At 45.8% G+C, this 20,072-nt stretch overlaps 1 protein-coding gene across 1 annotated transcript in view; it reads left to right on the forward strand.

Moving 5' to 3' along the window:
• Positions 1 to 20,072, forward strand: part of TH (tyrosine hydroxylase) — a 76,235-nt gene that overhangs the window by 36,592 nt on the left and 19,571 nt on the right. The window contains exons 5-10 of the mRNA XM_029583035.1: positions 411 to 478; positions 7,978 to 8,028; positions 10,852 to 10,997; positions 14,584 to 14,719; positions 17,704 to 17,773; positions 18,143 to 18,199. Of these exons, the coding sequence (XP_029438895.1) occupies positions 411 to 478; positions 7,978 to 8,028; positions 10,852 to 10,997; positions 14,584 to 14,719; positions 17,704 to 17,773; positions 18,143 to 18,199 (528 nt within the window). The remainder of the gene's footprint in view (positions 1 to 410; positions 479 to 7,977; positions 8,029 to 10,851; positions 10,998 to 14,583; positions 14,720 to 17,703; positions 17,774 to 18,142; positions 18,200 to 20,072) is intronic.

Consider the following 20,072-nt stretch of genomic DNA (forward strand, 5'->3'; position numbering starts at 1 on the left):
AGATAACCATCTCAATGAGGCCTATTTGCGAGTATTTTAGCGCTGCAGACGTCATTAATGAGCTGCTTTGCGCAAAGCTGAATCACAGCAGCTCATTGACCTTGATTTTTCCCTAAAATTTTGCAAGAGTAAATTACTTTTGCTACATGCAAAGCCAAACAATTTCACAAAGTTTGTTTAGCGTGTAAAAAAAAAAAAGAAACTTGTCCACAAAAAAAACAATTTAGGGGCAAAAGTTGCCATTTTAACGTGCACAGTGGCCTTTGCAAAATATAGCACACTTGAGTACATCGGCCTTTTGCTCTGTAAGATTTATTCTCTCTTTGTAACATCTTTCTCTTCGCCTCTCACTCTCCCGCTTATTCTGTAACATTTCTCTCACACTTTGTCATTAATCTGCGTCTTTGCAGGGCTTCTCTGACCAAGAATATCGGAAGAGGAGGAGAATGATTGCGGACATTGCCTTCCACTATAAGCAGTAAGACATCCTAGGGATGTGTTGTTGGTTTCGAGAGAAACTCTTTCAGGGAGCACTGCCAGCTGCTGGCGGCAAGTAGACAAAATGTTCCATCCTACAAATCTGCCGACCTCTGGACCCAAAAGCACAGAGTGCAATGTAATGTGCGTTGCGTTCAGACAGTGTCCCAGAACTTGGCAGGATGACTTGGCGACAGTGGCCTTTCAGCTAAGCACCAGTTAAAGATAAAATGGGAGGGCAGATCGCTCCCTGCCCTTTTAAATGCTCACAGGCTGATGCACAGCTTTGCCCGCCCTTGAACACCGATTTTGTGACTGTAAACCTTTACTGCCGATGCAGCAAGGAGGTTTACGCTCACGAAAGGTGCTTTCTAAAATGGGAGTCCTGCTTAGCGTCCTCACATGGAAATCCCATGTACATGAGGGCACTGAGCAGGACTCCCTGCTGCAGAGAGGTGCATTGGCCCTCATCCTGTGTTTGTTAATGCTGGACACTAACTCTAGGGTCAGAGATGGAGTAAAGCTTCCAGAGCTACTTAAAACCCTCTAAAATGGACAAACAGTTCAGCTCGACGCACTTTTTTAAACTCTCGATGCATTTGCATGGCATTAACTTACTCCATTGGGAGTTTAAAAAAATGTAATCTGGGCATTAAAAATCTGTGCTGAAATCCAGTGCTCAGGTTCTTAACGCCCAGGTTACTGCATCGGCCTGACAGTCAGCTATTAAGATTCCCAGCTTCTCCTCGCAGCCCTTCAACGTCCAGAAGTGCCTGGGCTGGGAGGAAGCCTATTTACACGATTGTCCTTCAGCAAGCCTGAGAGACTTAGCACTCCTATCTTAACCACAGAGGCAGGCCCATGCAATATCACCACTCAGCACCCGCTTTCCTAACACGAGCCCATCCGCCTCTCCCGGGCGGGCGATGCAGTAGGCTAATGAGCTGAGGCGTTAAAAAGGAGGCGTCAGGGGAAACTGTGTGCCCAGGAGACGTGGCTGTCAGTACGGGTTAGGAAAACGGACGCTCATATTCCTCCTGCTGGCACAATATACACACACATACATTTTTTGTACAGTGCTGCTTTCTGTGGTTCCTCCTACTTTGTATTGCAACGATACTTTTAGGAGGAACCACAGAAAGCAAAAGTTTTGCTGTTTTGGTTGAGCATTCCTTATTGCCAGCTCCCGGGCTGTCATTAAATTTGCCACATTACAATGGGCACGGGACTTTTTTTGAATTGTGGAGTAATAGCTCTTGTGATGAGTGCTATTAGCTACCCGCTGGTTTGGACGAGCGTTTTGGACGCGCTGATCCCGCTATTGCATCGGGCGTAAGTCTAGCGCATCCAAAACGCGCGACCAACCGCGCATTTAGCGTTGCGCCGACCTGAGCATCTGATATTGCATTGGCCTGAGGGAGACTGAGAACCAGCAGAGACAGGCCAGGGAGACAGTGAAGAGACAGGAGATACAAAGTGTTGCCAGAAATTAAATGGGTTGTGAAGATCCACATAGGATGGGGTTAAGGGATGGGGGTAGAGTGAGGAGGGGGGGGGGGTGATTCTGGCCTCAGTTCCAGCCCATGGCAAAACTGAGCCTTCCCTCTCCCCACCAGAAAATTCTGCTCTGGCTACGTTCCTGCTGGCGTTCCAGTCGAGGTCCATTCCTTGAATAGTTAGACTTAGGTAACGGGGGGCAAAACGGAGGGAGGTCCTGCGATAGCCGGCAGCGATTGCACCTCCGCGGTGTGATTGCTGCCGGCTTTTGCGACGAATACCTACACCATAAAAGGTGCACTTATTCGGTGCGAAACTGGTGACGATAAGGAACCTTACCTTTCACCGCCAGCGATGTGTCCGCAGCATCGATCCCCGGTGCCGCCCCAACTCCTCCTCTTCTGGGGTCGATTACGCCCCGACTCCAGCCCGAGCTAGCTATCGCGTGCGAAAAGGGACTTTTCGCGTGCGAAACATCCCTTTTTGTGTGCGATAGCGTTAGAGAATGACCCCCTTAGTGAGTTGGGAAGAGGCTACAAAACAGGGGAGCAATCGCCAGGTTGTGAACGAAGGCTCGTAGCGCCAGATTCCAGTCCCAGTTCTGACGGAGCTGGAGGAAACGACCGGGCCCTTCCTCCCGTCTCATAAAAGCTGTCGGAATCAGGCTGGCCCGATATCTTTGGCAGCATTGTGTGCGCTGCTGTGTGGGAGATCCAGGGCGCGAGTCCTGAGTCCAGTTTCTGCTTCGCAGGCCAACCAAGTCAATTCACTTACATTTTTTTTATTTATATTTACTTTTCAGGCAATTCAAAGTGAATTACATACAGGTACTGCAGGGGGCTGGAAACCTGTTCAGAGTAACCTAATCAAGCATATAACCAAATAGAAATGCAGAATCTCAAATACTCATCAATAATGCTTAGCAGAGACATTTTCCATAAAAATTATATTACAGACCTGCACTATATTTAGGGACCTTTGTTTTCACTTTTTATTTTATTTTTCCTGGGAATTTAATGTTTTAGCGAAAAAAAAAAAGTCACAGGAAATACAACAGTTCCAACGATTTTTTTCTGTTTGTTATAAGAAAGTCAATTTTTCGCTGATTATTTTTGGTATAACATTGAAATTCCCAGGACAAATAAAATAAAAGCTAAAAACGAAAGTCCCTAAGTACCTGCTATGGAGACTCCGGCTCCTCTGCTCCCTACAGTGCTCAGGGTGAATCTGCACCAGCTCTGGTCCAGATTCAACCATTCAAGCAATCTGCACTGGAATTGTTTCTTTTTATTATTTTAAAGTTTTCCAAACTAGTTAAAGTGAAGTTTGTCAAAGAAGAACTTTTTTTGCTTTTTTAAGTTTACATATTTCTTGTCCTGTAACAAACTCAGGATCTGTCTCTGTCATTTGCTGACTGTGTGACCATGATTAAGTCACATTAGCTTCATGTGTCTTTGAGATCTGGTTGGAAACCAGTGATTTATCTTAATCTGACTTTTCTAGTTAACAGATTATTATTTGTGAGGAAAAGCTGCTGTGCTAGGAAACTTTATTTGGACATTATCTGGTTTTTTTTTAAATTTCTAATATAGAAATGAAACATAGAAATGACGGCAGAAGAAGACCAAACGGCCCATCCAGTCTGCCCAGCAAGCTTCACACATTTTTTCTCTCATACTTATCTGTTTCTTTTAGCTCTTGGTTCTATTTCCCTTCCTCCCCCACCATTAATATAGAGAGCAGTGATGGAGCTGCATCCAAGTGAAATATCAAGCTTGATTAGTTAGGGGGTAGTAGGGGTAGTAACCGCCGCAATAAGCAAGCTACACCCATGCTTATTTGTTTTAACCCAGACTATGTTATACAGCCCTTATTGGTTGTTTTTCTTCTCCCCTGCCGTTGAAGCAGAGAGCTATGCTGGATATGCATCTAAAGTGAAGTATCAGGCACATTTGGTTTGGGGTAGTAACCGCCGTAACAAGCCAGCTACTCCCCGCTTTGTGAGTGTGAATCCTTTTTTCTTCTCCCCTGCCGTTGAAGCTATGCTGGGTTTCATTTCAGTAGATGATAGTTCACTATTCTTGCAAATGTCCAACAGAATAGCTCTCATATATGCTGTCTACAATGTTAAGTAGCTGAAAATAAAAGTATATTTTCATTGACATGGTCTTAAATCTGAACATCAAAATTATATCCAGAAGTTTACTGAAAGACATTCACATTTGCTCCAAAAATAATATTTTCACAGGGCTGCCTGGAGAACTAGTTGGTCTCTCCGTATCCTCATTAAGGGATATAAATATTATTGGAGCTCCCTCTGCTGGCTATTCCTAGAACTGCACCTTGAGCTCTGAAATTAGGGCAGGACACAACTCCTGTTCTTAAACACACACCTGGAATCCAGTTCTGAATGCACATTAGTTCCAGGCTCACAGCTGTTTGTGTTCACACTTGGAGGGGATTGGAGAGCAATTTCCATAATAATCCTGAAATAACTAATTTAAGAGTGAATCAGTCTCACAGGCTGGGATTAATTATTTCAGGAGTAACTACCACTGGTCTGATTAATTACATTCATGTGGTCAGCTCCAGAGCTAAATTTGAACCTGAATGGAAAGTAATCTACATTAATCCAGGACTACCTTCATGGTGTGAAAAAATCAGAATGTATCCAGAATTTAATTCTGCAGTAATTAATCCAGAATTTGGAAGCATTGTGTAGGGAACAGCATAAACATAGACCTACAGGAAAGAGCATGGGATAATGATGAAGTTAAAATAGCAAGTCAGAATTGCCAAACATGCTGAATCATTTCCTGAAAGGAAATGATTCAGCATGTATAGTTAGAAAGGACTGACTACTTGGAGGTTTTAAACTTGTGCCAATTCAGCCCTTTCTTAGCATCCAGTCAGATGAATCCAGAACCAGTGGATGGAGCAGTATATATACCCCATGCAGTGACATCAGCCTGCCAGTATTCTCCGTCTCCAGCAGATGGTGGACGTGCATCCCCCTACTGGGGATTGCTTCGATTTGAAAAAGGAGAAATAAGGAAAATAAATTTACCCCATTCTCCTAGGACAAGCAAGATGGTAGTCCTCACACATGGATGATATCATCGAATAGAGCCCAGCATGGAACTCTGATCTCAAAGATTCTAGAGTTTTCAGCATGCCCCACTGAGCATGTGCAGCTGTAGTCATCACCCTGCCCCCTAGGCAGAGTCCCTCAGTCGCTTTTTTTCTGTAGAGCTCTCATCTCACGGTTGTGGAGCTCGTGCTCTTTTTATCAGAAAACGTTGTTTTTCACAATATTCAGCTTTGCTCTCTTCTTACAGTTTGTAAGTGATATTTTTCTAGAGCTGCAGCTTTTCTTTTTTGTAGTTTTATTCTTTTTTCCAACTGTCTGCCGGCCGCATGGTGGGTTCTCCCCTGTGCTACCTTACAGAGTCTGTTAATAATAATAAAAAAAAATTGCTCCTGCAGGTTTTGTATTTATGTCCTTTCTTTGCTCTTTCTTTTTTTCCCCACAGTGCTGACAGGACTGAACTATATAGTCCGTCGGTGATCTGTGTAGGCTGCTGAGCCTGGGGACTTGCCTGAGTTCTACCCTCTTAAAAGAAGCACTATCATTAGAATCCATCTAGGAACCTCAACATTGAATAACATTCAAAGTATCTGCCAACAATTTTCTTTGCCATCTAGTGGCGATTGCCTGGTATTACACATAGTGATTTTCTCCAAGTTACCCTAAAAGAAATCCTGGGGCTCCCTCACCCAAAATCTCTTCCCAAACCATACTCCAAGATGTGGACCCAATTTAGGGGCCCTGTCATATGACGATAAAGTAAATGAAATTTTAAAACAAAATGAAAACCAAAAGTAAAGGTCATCACTGCCACTGTTATAAATGGTGCTGGCAGACTGAGGCTAGCACCTTTGTAAACTGTTGCCCAGCACAGACTGGGGCAACCAGGCTCAGGCTCAGGCTGAAGGTGATGCCATTTAGCTTGGCACAAACGTACAAAGGCGCCGGCCCTGGTCTGCCCTCACCCTTTGCAATAGCAGCAGTTGTAGGGCAGATGGGTCTGGGGATTACTGCAGTAAGAAGATAAGATGGTCCAAGGAAGGGGAGCTGAGGAGGATTAGGGGACAGCCCAGGAATGGGGGGCGGGGTGTTGGCATCATTTGTCATTTTTGCTGTGTTTGTCATTTTGTTTTTGTTTTTTTATTGACAAAATGTGTTCAATTTCTTTCGTTTTGTTTTAAAAACGAAATGAAACAAACAGGAAATTTTGTTAATATTTCCTATTTCATTTCAACAAAAGCACATTGCTACTTTTTCACAACAAGGGCTCATCTGGGCTTCTTGCAAGCTTTCTTGAATTCCATTATGGTTATTGTGGCCAGCAGCTGCAGCTAAGGGCAGTGGTGACACTCCGTTGAAGTGGACGTTGCATGGTGGTATAACCCAGGACTCGTTATTGAAATGGTTTATTCCAGCACTCCCATGTGGGAGTTGCTGATAGGGTGATCTTTTGTTGTGTTTTGAGCATGCTCAGATTATGAGTCACTCTGGGAAGAGCTCGCGGACTATTTGGTGTTCGGTTCAGCACGTAATCCTAGTGGATGCAGGACCCTGTAGAACATTTGCCAGTTTCAGGGAGGATTATGCCATCACACTTATCTGGATTTTTGCTTAAATGGCAATCTGTATCAGGCTATTTCTCCAGTGAGCATTAGCCCAGTGAGGATGAATCTCAGCTAACGAGCTCTGAATGCTGAAAATGAAGGTGAATGTACTATTATTAATTTTACCTCCTCTTGGTGCAATAATTGTTCAGGATTTGGTGTCTTGAAATGAAACAGTTACCTCTTACTGGAGAGAAACTATTTTGTCATATTATGTATATGTGAATCAAATAAATAAGGTTGGACTCAACAGAGGTGTCCCTGATGTTGTTTGAAGTACATGTATTTATGAATTGCAAAGGAACCAATAATAGGGAGAACCAGTGCTGGTGGAAGGGTGTCCAGCCGCCCGAGGTGGTGATGATGTCACGAGATCTTCCTCTCTCTCTCTCTCTGCAAATGACAAACGACCCCAGCTCATCAAATACATACTCAAAAATGGAAAACGCCCTCCAGCTCTGTGCCTCACCCAAACCACTTATCATCTCATCCATCCTTTCAAAACTGCCGTCCTTACCGTCTACTCTGCCGCCCCACTTACTTCTGGCACCCTAGGCCACTGCCTAACCCTGCTTAATGCTTCTGCCAGCCCTGAGGAGAACTTGCAGTTCTCCTCAGGTTCTGACTGCAAGTATTATGGATTTACAGGTCACAGTACCTCCCAGGGATACTGAGATGGGCTCTGCAGAGGTTCATTCCTAAGAGGAAATAGGGCTAAGGCTGAGCAGTACCATTTTGAGAAAGGAGACTCTGGGGAGTGGGGATCCTGGCCTCTGGGGGCTGGGATTTTTGCTGACGGGGAGGAGTTGGGGGTGGAGCCTGGTGCTGATATTAAAAATGCATTTTCCCTTTATTTTGACAACAGGCCACCTCCAAGGGCAGAGGTAGGATGGTGGGAAGAGATGTCTATGCTGATCCCTGGGACTTTTTGGTACCCTTGGGAGTGAAAGGGGCCATTGGACCCCTTTAAACGATGGTGGCCCCACAGTCCTATGCCCAAAATTGCATGATCTGTGGGCATATTTACCGCTGCTGAATTTTTCCCCGTTGTATTTAACCATAATAACACAGGAATTGCAACGTGGCAGGGCCCATTACTGCGGCTTTGTGATTCCCACGGTATTTTTAGCTTAGTGAATGAGCTCCTAAGTTTGTACTGAGGGAATGAAAGGTGAAATGACTTGCCTAAGGCCGTTAGGAGCAGCAGAGGTGCATCAGTGAAACAGGATGATAATTTAAAATTAAGAGTGAGCTCAGTGTCCACCCAGGACTGCCATCCTCATCCTATTTGCTTGTTTTTTCATCTCACAGTGGGGAGCCCATTCCTCGCGTGGAGTACACGGCAGAAGAGATCGCAACCTGGTAAGTGCCCTTTTCACGCCGGTAATTTCCTTTTCCTGCTTTGTGCTGCCAGCTCCATCAGAACCAGCCTCTGTTGTGCCATGGCCTCATGAGCCTTCATTCATAACTTTCTGGGTTCCCCTCCCAATGTCTTAGCCCAGTCATCGCAGTGGCAGTACTTGGCTCTGGAATGCAAGTAACATAGACCCTAAGTCTGTCCACTAGGTGGCACCACTGAGAAAAGGCTCAGACTCCTTCCCACCTAGGGGCCATGAATGCTGCCTCTGTAGCATCTCTGGCCACCTTGGGGAGCAGAGTCCTGGCCCAGGAAATAAGTGCAGCATAGTAGCCTGCAACCACTGATCTGGCCACACCTCCTGGCTGTATTTATGGCCTCAGTCACCCTTTTGTCTGAGCTAGCTTATGTTTGGCATTTTAACTGCAGAAAAAATAGTTGGAAATCCGCTATTGATTGCCATTTCAGCCATCACAATAGTGACTCCTGAATACCAAATTACTTCAGTATATACAGTACCATGTCCTGCACCATTATGTACTTATACAGCCTCCCATCTCCAATGCTGCTGGGAAAATTTAAGATATCAAAGTTTCCTGTACATACCCAGATCAGTCCAGCCAAGTGGGTTTTGCATCCCTACCAGCAGATGGAGGCAGAGAACAAAACTTTGAGGCACTGCTACAAAACAGAGAGTGCCACCTGCAGTCCCTCAGTATTTCTCTGTCTCCAGCAGATGGAAGAGGTGCAAACCTGCAGTCTGACCAAAAGTTTAAACTGAGAGAGAGATTTGGTTTGAAGAAGTTTTTGAAGGCTTCCTTAGGTGTTAGGCTGCTTCGGTGGTGGTTGCGAAGACAGAGGAGGAGTGCCAGAGGTCTATCCAGCAAGTTATGGACACCTTGCAGTCGCTTGGTTGGGTAATTAATTTGGTGAAGAGTCACTTGGTGCCTTCCCAGTCATTGAAGTATCTGGGAGCACTCTTCGATACCCAGCAGGGCAGGGTGTCTTTGACCTCGAACGGGGTGACCAAATTACAGGCACAGGTGTCTCATCTGCTTCGGCTTTCAGTGCCAATGGTCTGGGACTATTTACAGGTTCTGGGGTCCATGGCTTCCACATTGGATTTGGTTCCATGGGCCTTCACACACATGAGACCATTACAGAACACGCTCTTATCCAGGTGGAATCCTGTGTCAGAAGAGTATCATCTGCCTTTACCTCTCTTACAAGAGTCGAGATCCAGTCTATCGTTGTGGCTGTCGCGTCCCAACCTCGAAAAGGGTGTGGATCTGGAGACCCCGGACTGGGTAGTAGCGACCACAGATACCAGTTGGGTGCGGTGTGCCTGGGGCAGTCGGCCCAGGGACTTTGGTCAATGGAGGAGAGGACCTGGTCCATCAATCGCCTGGAAATGAGGGCAGTCTGCCAGGCATTAGAGGTATTTCTTCCCTGGATCAAAGGCAAGATGGTCTGGGTATTTTCAGATAATGTGACGACAATGGCATACATCAACCATCAAGGAGGGAGGAAGATTCATGCGGTAGCACTGGAAGCTCGAGAGTTGTTTGGGCAGAGTTCCATCTCGAGGGGATAGCAGTATCTCATGTCACAGGTGCAGACAAAGTGCAGGCGGATTTTCTCAGCAGGCAGCAGTTGGATCTGGGGGATTGGGAGTTATCCCTGGAAGCTTGGGATTATATCTGTGCCAGATAGGGTGTGCCTCAGTTGGATCTTATAGTGATGCGGGCCAACGCAAAGATGACAAGGTTATTCAGTCACAGAAGAGAGATCGACGCAGTAGGCCTGGACACTCTGGTGTGTTCTTGGCCGAGCAGGCTACTCATAGCAGCAGAGATCGGGAGTGAAGTGCTGTTTGCAGAAGCATTGCTGACAGTAATTGACTGTACATCGGATGAGAAATACACTATTGAGATTTTTTCATAACTGTGGAGCGTTGAAGCCCCTAAGGCAGCGGTTTTTGAACCGCGAAACTCAGCCTGAGTCGGGCGATTTTTGAACACGTCTCTGATCTGGGTATGTACAGGAAAGGAAAATTGGTTTTTACCAGTCCAGAGACCCTCCCCATCGCTGCTGAAAGACTGTTTCCTGATAGTTGATGTAATATATTCAGAAGAGTGTTTGTATATAACTTTTTTGAGTTTCTGGAGATGACAAAGGCTCCAGTGCAGGGGGTTCCAGCCCTTCTTTTCCTGTTCACCCTGGAGAGGGTTTTTAGGTTCTAATTCTTTGACCTGGGTACAGGTCAACACTGAGGGACTGCAGGTGGCACTCTTGGATATGTAGCAGTGCCTCAAAGTTTTGTTCTCTGCCTCCATCTGCTGGTAGGGATGCAAAACCCACTTGTCTGGACTGATCTAGGTATTCCAGGAATGAAAATTAGCAGGTAAGAACCAATTTTCTTATTTGAGACCATCAGCAATCACATTAGCCAATATTCTGAACATCCATGAGCAAGGAAAGAATTATTGATCCAAGAACAAAAATGCGGAGTCAAGAGGATCCGAAAGTCAAGTCTCATAACATGCAGATAGTTCTAATGCCATGAAGATGCTCAGTCATAAATAAAGAAGCAAACATGAAGATCAAAACTGCACCAAGAATCACACTAACGAGCATAAAGAATCAAATAACTAAAACCTGTATAAAATGAACAAATCCTATAAATGCTGAATAAAAAATAGTTATCATAAAGGCCCACATACATCACAACAGGACAGAGTGGGCACATAAGCATTGAATCCAGGTCAAAGACATCCCCGACATGCAGTTGGGGATTCATATATTGAGCATGTCTCTGATCCTGGCAGGAGAGAAGTTTACGTGACGCTGAAGAGCCTATACCCTACGCATGCCTGCAGTGAGCACTGGGAGGCCTTCCAGCTGCTGGAGAGGTTCAGCGGTTACAGTGAGAACAGCATCCCCCAGCTGGAGGACGTGTCCTGCTTCCTGAGAGGTGGGTACTGCTGTGCTGGAGTGTGATTCTGAGTCCTAACGCTCTGGGAATCGGAATCCTGGCCCTGGGAGCATGAATCCCTGTGCTAGAGCGTGGCGAGTCTGAATCCCAGCCCTGCAAGGCTGAGAGCATTAATCTTGGCACTAGAGCACTGAGAAAATGTAACCTAGTGCTAGAATGCTAAAAGTGGGAATCGTGATGCTAGAGCACTAGGACGGGGAATCTTGGCACTGGGAGTGTGAATCGAGATATTAGCATGTTGGGTTCCTGTAGTTTGCTCAGCCGTACATCCTTCCTTCTGAAGGATGTACGGCATTGAATCCAGCGTCTGTCCACAGCTCTGTTTAATGATTTTTAGCCAAACGCTGTCAGCAGTTTTCTTGTTTACCGGCTCTCTTAATCAGTATAATCAGGGCTTCCGGGCTCCTGCAATTGCGCAACCACAGTAAAGGACGCAAAATTTGGCCCTTGCTGCGGAATTGGCCGGTCCTAGCCAAATTACCGCAGCAAACTGGGGGCTGGATCCTACCCAGAAGAGAAGCGCCATTGGTGGCAGTGGGAAGGTAACATTGGGCATTGCCTCCCTCCGATCCCCTCACTCACCCTCCTGTCAGGAAACGGGAGGAGAAGAGCCTTGGGTGGAGACTTCCTCCTCCTCTGCCAGGGTCTGAGTCGCACTTTTGAATTCAAGTGCATTTTTCCCCTCGCATTCTGCTCCAGTACTGAAAAGGAAAGTACATGTGCACTTTCCTTTAAAATTTGGAAAAAGTACCCACAGAGATTTGTATCTGCTTTTCCTGTGGATAATTTCTCCCTGAAAAACAACATATATAGGATTGAAAATGTAAAATTGCATGCCTTGTTGCCTCTTTTGATCTAACCCCTTCTCTGATCCAATAACTTATCCTGGGGGTAAATGTGTGCATTGCTGATCCCTGTACATACGTTTGCCCATTACAGCGTGGGCAATTTTCAGACAGCCTGCTTACACGGGTGAATGGCTTATAAAATTGCCCTGAATACAGTAAAGGCCATTGCAGGGAGCAAGAGTGCAAGCAGGAAACAGCAAAGAGTCAATTGGCAGGTACAAACTCCAGCATGCGTGCTTTGCCATTACCTTGAAATGGATATTCCATTCCGGCCAAGATTCAGCTAAATTGACAAGTTACTTCCTTCAAGTTATAGAGCTAAAATGTAGTGTTATGCATCTAAAAAAAACAGAAAATATTGTTTTTTCAGAGCTGTGTGAACTCACTTTGCTGCCCGTTGGAGAGCTGTGTGTGTTTCTACTACTTCCCTTTGGAGCTGCACGTGCTCTAGGGGGGGTGCATTGTTTGAAACAAGATTTCATTAGGGTTTTTTTCGTTCATTTCGAAAAAGAAAAAGGAAAAGCCCCTTGGGCCAGTCCCTCCCCCCAAAAATTGCCTGGATCAGGAACTTCCCCAGCCCCCACTTACCCCGTTTTTGGGGGTCCCATTGACATGGCTGGCCTAAAGCTTAGCCTAGGCCCAACCACATGTCATGGCCCACCACAACCCGACACCGAGGCCTAGCCTGGAGGCCAGGTCCTCTTTAAAATGTTTGATCATAAATCAAAATGGTGCCCTCTACTCTGGAGGAAGGCACCAGAGTGACGTCACTCCGGCGTGTCCTCCATGTCGGATGGAAGTGTATGTCTAGAGGCCTGGCTCCTGGCTTCCAGGCTGAGGCCTAAATCTTGGCATTGGAGCTTGGCCTCGAGCCTGGGTCCAGGCTGAGATCGAAATGCTGGGACCTGGCCTCTGGACTGGGACCCAGCATCAGACCTGGACCTAGACATTCGGGCCAGGCCCTGGCATTGAGCCTGTATCTAGACCTCGGCCTCAGGGTTGGGCCTCAGTGTCAGGCCTGGGCCTGACACTGAGGCCTCAGTCTCAGCAACAGGACCAGGCCTTGGGCCATGTGCCGGGTTTAGGCCTATGCCTAGGGCTGGCTATATCAATGGGACACTCTACGGATGGGGTAAGTGGGGGTCAGGGAGGTTCCTACTGCTTTGTTTTCTCTTTGCTTGGTGCCATGCTGCTGTGCTCATGGAGGATAACTTTCAAATAACTATGCAGCCGCATATACCTGGGTATCTGGCCACTTGGAAATCTGCAATAGTATTTTCTAACCTGTGTGTATCGGATATGCATGTATTATAACATATGCATATGTCTACCCTGCAACATACATGCATATATATGCTTATGTGCATGTTTAGCTCCGTAGTCTGATAGTTTACTCCAGCTCTGACCAGGGGTTAAACTTCCAGCGTTAAGAAACCATCAGTTTAACCCTACATGCGCCTCTGCAGCAGGGAGTAATATCTAATGCCTTCATTAGCAAAGGGGGGACTGCACATTGTTTTGAACTACTGTCTCTGTTGGAGCTCCCTTTGAATAAAACAAAAACTGTCTTGAGACAGCACGACTCTTTGGCTACATACTTCCATGTACTGACTGTGTTTGTAGCGTCCTGTAATCCACAGTGTACTTCGTGCTTACGTACAAATACATGCAGTGCATTGAAAGTGAATATTTCAAAGCACTGAACGTGCATACTCTTTCCTATCAATTTAAAAAATATACATGTGAAAACCCCATTTACGCGCATTGTCGGTATATTTTAAAACGAGAGTAAATGCAATTACCAGTTTTCAGATTCTTCTACCAGTTCGCCCAGTTCTTCTCCAGGTCATCGAGACCCTTCTGGTTCTTCATCCTGAAGCCCTCCCCCCACCCCCACCCCAATTCACTCAGACTCCCACACAGCCAATAGTACACAATAACCAAGTTTGATATCAATTGTGCCAGATAATTAGCAGGTGTAGAATAATGCCAGTAAGTTGTCAAATATTTGCACGCATAAGTCTCTCATATAAAATAATAACTTGTGCTCCTGGACAGCTCCTTTTTTTCACACACATATGTGCACGAGATACCTAAGTACTTTCAGTGTTTATCAGATAGCAATTACACGAAAACAAGCTACTTACACGTGTGTGTATAGGCTCATTTTTATGGGTGTAACTCTTTTAAAATTATCCTTTTTGCTGTTTTTTCATGTCGGGTTTTCTTCTGATGCTTTAGCATAGATAGCAACATTGTGAAGTTGTAAAGGGGAAAACCTGAGAGAAACTTTCATCTCCCATCAGCATGCACTGGAGAAAAGAATATTTTAGCATAAAGAATTTTTTGGATGAAATAAGACCTTTGTGGTCTCAGAGCCATGCACATCACCATCTATGCATGTTTCTTACTTGGATCCAATTAAAAGTATCACAGCATGCAAAGAACGCTGACTGACCAAGAGCGAGAGGGAGCACTTGCGCTCAGCGCAGGCGTTGCGTTCCACTGTGATCGCTGGCCACGTTTTGGTACTTGGTGATGATAACAACGGCAGTATACTGCTTCATTTCACACTTTGGCACATTAAAAGCTCTTTTGCTTGATGCTGCTTTTAACGATATACTTTTTTTTTTTTTTATAGTTTTGTTACTCTTGGACCCATAAAATCGTCCCACACACACACTGTTCCAGTCACTGGCTGTTTCTATTTCCTGCAGAAAAAACTGGCTTCCAGCTGCGACCTGTGGCTGGCCTGCTCTCTGCACGAGATTTCCTCTCCAGCCTGGCGTTCCGGGTGTTCCAATGCACGCAGTATATCCGCCACGCGTCCTCGCCCATGCACTCCCCGGAGCCGTGAGTATACTGTCCGCAGTACAACACACACTGCATCTTCCTGTTCTTAGCAAACTGCACATTCATAAAACAACTACCTCAGGAGTTTGCTTTGGGGTTGCAGGTTCCACATCCCCACTACAGGTGACCACATCTTCACATCCACTTGTGCCATCCCTTAGCAACTGGACAGCAGATGTGCTGCACATGGTGCCATCCCTGATGGTGGCCAATTCTTTGCCCCTTCCCCAATAGTCTATTGCTCCAGGCTAGCTTGAGGAGCCTGCATGGAAATCAAATGACTGTGATGCAGGGGTGACCAACTGCGGTCCTCAATAGCTACAAACAGGTCTGGTTTTCAGGCTATCCATGGTGAATACGCATGAGATACAGCCGCATGGAATGGAGGAAATCCATGCAAATATATCTCATACGTACTCCTTGTGGACAGCCTGAAAACCAGACCTTTGTGTGGCTCTTGAGGATCAGAGTTGGCCGCCCCTGCTGCAGCGTCTTAACTCTCATCCTCTCCCAGAACACACACTCATCTGATCCCAGGTCATCTCTACCACTGCGATCTCGTTTGCTGTTTTTACTCAGTTATTCTCTGGGCATCATGGGAGTAATTCTGACACTGTCCAGGACCTGCCAACTCATTTTCAAAGGGAAACTCCCCGGGGAGTTTCCCTTTGAGAATATGGGATCAGCAGGAGCTTTGCCCCTGCAAAATACACATGAAAAAGTAAAAATGCACATGAAAAAGAACTCGTGGGGATTGCAAAATGATTTCACAGCCTCATTGCCTGAGCTCTTATTTTTTTGTTGTGTGCCTTTTCTGTTTGTCTGAACTAGATTGTGAGCTCTTAGCAGTAGCGACTGCCCATTATCTATTTCTGTGGCGCACACTCCGGGTATGTGCTATACAAATCCTGATAATAATATCCTCACATACACTGTGCCCTCCTCATCCCCTTCCTTTTTCCCTGCAGTGCTGACACTGCGTGTGCACTTTTAGCCCTGAGGAATTGAACCAGGCAACTGCTTAGTTACCCGAGCCAACCCCTTTGAATACTGCGCCCTTCTGAACAGGGAAAATGCCAATTCCAGAATGTTTTCAGGACTCCACGGGCCAGGCCAGAATCAGAAAGTCAAAATGGACTGGTGATCCAGGACAGGAAGCCGTAATGCCTCCTTCACAAGCCAGCGCACACTGAGAGAGGGCATCCAGAACAATTTTTCTGGCAAAGTGAAAGTACGCAGAGTGTTCACATCATAAACCCCGGGGTCAAGTCCCACCCATCAGGCTTCCTCGGGGGGTAAAATCACAGAGGTGCACTCTGGTCCCTAATGACTTATGTTAGCCTGCTCTCTAGGCACATAAAAATGAGAGAAGGTCTGTTACCTGTTTGTGAGCTGAGCACCAGTCTCTCATGGGTTCAGAAGAAATAAAATTGGTCGATCAGATAGTGTAGTGGCGACAGCTTCACAAAACATTTCTTCCCTCTGGGTAGAATACATTGAAACTGCTGGCCCAGGGTGCTGTGGCAATCAGAAAAGCAAACAGAATGTTAGCAATTATTAGGAAGGGAATGGTGAATAAAATGGAGGGTGTCATAATGCCTCTGTATCGCTCCATGGTGAGATCGCATCTTGAGAACTGTGTACATACAATTCTGGCCACCACATTTCAAAAAGGATTTAGTTGTTGCACTGGAGAAGGTACAGAGAAGGGCGACCAAAATGATAAGGGGCATGGAACGGCTTCTCTATGAGGAAAGGCTAAAGAAGTTAGGGCTGTTTGATTTGGAAAAGAGACGACTGAGGGGGAATATGATAGAAGTCTACAAAATCATGAAAGGACTTGAACAAGTTAATATAAATTGGTTATTTACTCTCTCAGATAACAGAAAGACCAGAGGCACTCCATGAAGTTAGCAAGTAGCTCATTTCAAACAAATCAAAGAAAATTCTTTTTCACTCAGCACATAGTTAAGCTCTGGAATTCATTGCCAGAGGATGTGGTTACAGCAGTTAGTGTAGCTGGGTTTAAAAAAGGTTTGGATAAGTTCCTAGAGGAAAAATCTATAAACTGCTATTACGGTAATTAATAAGTAATAGTGATTTATCTAATGTTTGGGTACTTGCCAGGTACTTGTGACTTGGATTGGCCACTGTTGGAAACAGGATGCTGGGCCTGATAGACCCTTGGTGTGACCCAGAATGGCATTTCTTATGTTCTTATGTTATCCCCCCAAAATTTCTATGCCTTCCCCCATCCAAATATATTAATTTTCCTAGTGTCTAAGGTACCTCCCGCCGCCAAATTACAAAAAAATGACCCTGGTAGTTTAGGCGGGGTACAGGTGGACTCCCACCCCTTAACTCCCCTGCATCTCAAAATGTGATCATGGATACTCGGCAGGAGGCCTGGAGCACCCCCTAGCTCTGGGTTTTGTTGAAACCATTGACCCACAGGATGAGTTCTTCTTCTATGAAGGGGGGGGGGGGCCCTAATTTTTCAGGTCTCAAACCCTTTAAACGATGGCAGTCCCAGCTAAGTTGGGCCGCCGTTGCACTGGGAAGATCGTGACAAACTATCACAGCTTAGTAAATCTCCCTATTAAAGAGTCCCATGTGTTGTTGTTCATTAACCTTGATGTAGAGCCTCTGGATTTACAGTTGTGCTCTAACCAACCACCACCATCCTACGATGCCAGTCCAGAGAGCAGGAGTGGTGGTGTCATAGTACCACCCAATTGTAGCTCATTAAACTCAGACCAGGGGCAGTAAAATGGCAGAAGAGGATTTGAATTATTGTGCCAAGATCATTCCTCACTCCTGGTTCAATGCTCTAATCACCTTAAGCCACGCTTTCTCCGCAGGCAGCACAAAAGGCCTCTCCTGCACACAGTCCAGAGATTGTTCCGGCTAATATTTACACTGACTGCAGTGTTCTGGGTCTCAGACCTTCCTGGCTCACCTTGCCCTTTCTGTTTCCTTTGAAGAGACTGCTGCCATGAGCTCCTGGGACATGTCCCCATGCTGGCTGACCATACGTTTGCTCAGTTCTCACAGGTAAATGAAGACTGGAATTCACTGGGATCTGATGGAATGCCATCAAGAACTGGATTTGCCAGGAAGCTCTTAGCTCAGCTAATTGCAGCCTCCAACTGCAACAGCGTCTGTAAATGATGGTGTGGAAGCATTGGTGGGGGGGCAGCTGGTATCACTGTAGGGAATTACATAGGAGGACTGGCCTTAGGGAAGCTCACAGCTGCTTCAGTTACGGACTCCTACAGCAGGACTGACTATGTTATTATGTTCAGAAGTGGAGAGGACTCAGTTTCAGGAAATAAACCCTGAGACATATAGATTCTATCACGATGGATTATTGAAAGGTGGTAGCACCACTATCACTTTTACATAGCCATTTCTTTTCCTCAGGACATTGGACTTGCTTCTCTAGGAGCAACAGATGAAGAGATTGAAAAGCTATCAACGGTATGTATAACTCTGTCTGGTCACCTTTATTTTATTTTTTTTTTTTAAATCTGTTTATTATGAGAAAGTAAGCATCAGAACATCCAATCATACAATACAAGAATCATAATATCCACCACAACTACAGGAACATGGTACAAGAAAATTCAGACTAAAAAACCGTTCATTATGTCAACAGAAAAGAATACAGGAGAGTGGTGAATACTCTCAATGGTACTTTCCCAAGGGTATTTTTGTTTTTTCTCAGCTTATCCCCCAGCCCCCTATCTACCCCCTTACCTTCCCATACCCCTCCCCTCCCTCCCTCCCCCCCCCCCCTTGGTAGACTTCGGTATTACTCTGTGTTAAGAGGTGTGAGTAGGAGCTGTCTAAGCAGATATCACTCAGCTGTGGCGATCCATGGCTGTGCCTATGGGTTCTGAACTATCCCTGTAGTAGGTCTGAGATAAGAAAAGAACGGGTCCCATATCCTATGCATTGATTCTCTACATTTAGGTGTAGAAGTGCTTGCAATTTGAAATTCGTGAGCTCCTAAGTTCAACATTTTTATGAACCAGTGGTCTATGTGGGGGAGATGATCTGACATCCATTCTGTTAAGATCACCTTCTTTCCCACCAGGGCCGCTTTGGAGATAAACAATAGCTGGGCCTCCCCAACAACAAAGCTCCCAGGGGCTATGCCAAATAACCATAGAGTAGGATCATAAGGTATGGTCGAGGCCCAGAATTTATTACAGAATTGGAGCAGCTCCTTCCAGAATTTCGTAACTTCGAAACACTCCCAAAAGCAATGGAGCAAGGATCCACTGGGGGCCTCACACTTCAGGCACCTGGGAGAGGCACATAATTTATGCTTAGCAGCTAGTTCCGGTGAAATATATCCTCTCCAAAGAAACTTGTATTGAGTCTCCCTGAGAAGCTCATTGGTGGTGACGGTACGAATGGATTCAAAGGCAGACCTGAATTCGCGGAGGGAAAGTTGAAACGGCGGCCAGGCCTTCCATTTCTGGTAGAGTGGGCCAAGTACATCCACTGCAGATTGCATCCCCAGTTCCTTATAAAAGCCGGAAATAGTCGGGCCTTTCTTAGACGATATTGTAATAAGATCAACGAGCGGTTGATGGGTGAGCCAGTTTGAAGAATCTTTACCAATCGCCTCTACAAAGTGTCGCAGCTGTAGAAAGGCATAGAAATCAGCCTTAGGGAGGCCAAACCCGACCTGAAGATCTTGAAAGCTATGGACTGTTCCTGTGTCTCGTCGGGCAATCTGATAGAGGAAGCGCAAACCCTTATCTCGCCATTTAGAAAATACCGTGGTCTCCTGGCTGGGAGCGAACTGAGGATTATGAGCTATGCTAAGTAGGGGAGTGGCAGTGTACTTAAGCCCCTTCTGTTTACATAGGAATTGCCACGTGCTCCTACAAGATCGTAAAAAAAGGTGCGAGCGGAGTTCCCGGGGCACGTCCTCGGGAGAGGCATGCAACAACCCGTTTAGAGAGGGCACTCCGTACCACTCCTTGAGGAAGGCGCATGGTGTAAACACTGAGGTCTCATATATCCAGTCTTTAAGAAACCGTAAATTACATGCCACATTGTACAGGAAGATGTTAGGGCAGCCCAGGCCTCCTCGCTCCTCAGGGAGTTGCATGGTACTTAAAGATATTCTGGCTTTTTTTCCTCCCCACAAAAAACCCACCAGAGCCGTGTTGATTACTTGACGGTCCCTCCGTTTAAGCCAAACAGGGAGCATTTGAAGGATGTACATCCATTTTGGCAAGAGCACCATTTGATAAAGATGAACCCGACCTCTAAGTGATAAAGGTAGCGAGGCCCACCGAGCAAGCGTCTCATTCATCAACTTCAACTTCGGTTG

Source organism: Rhinatrema bivittatum, chromosome 17 (genome assembly GCF_901001135.1).
Source record: "Rhinatrema bivittatum chromosome 17, aRhiBiv1.1, whole genome shotgun sequence".
NCBI lineage: Eukaryota > Metazoa > Chordata > Amphibia > Gymnophiona > Rhinatrematidae > Rhinatrema > Rhinatrema bivittatum.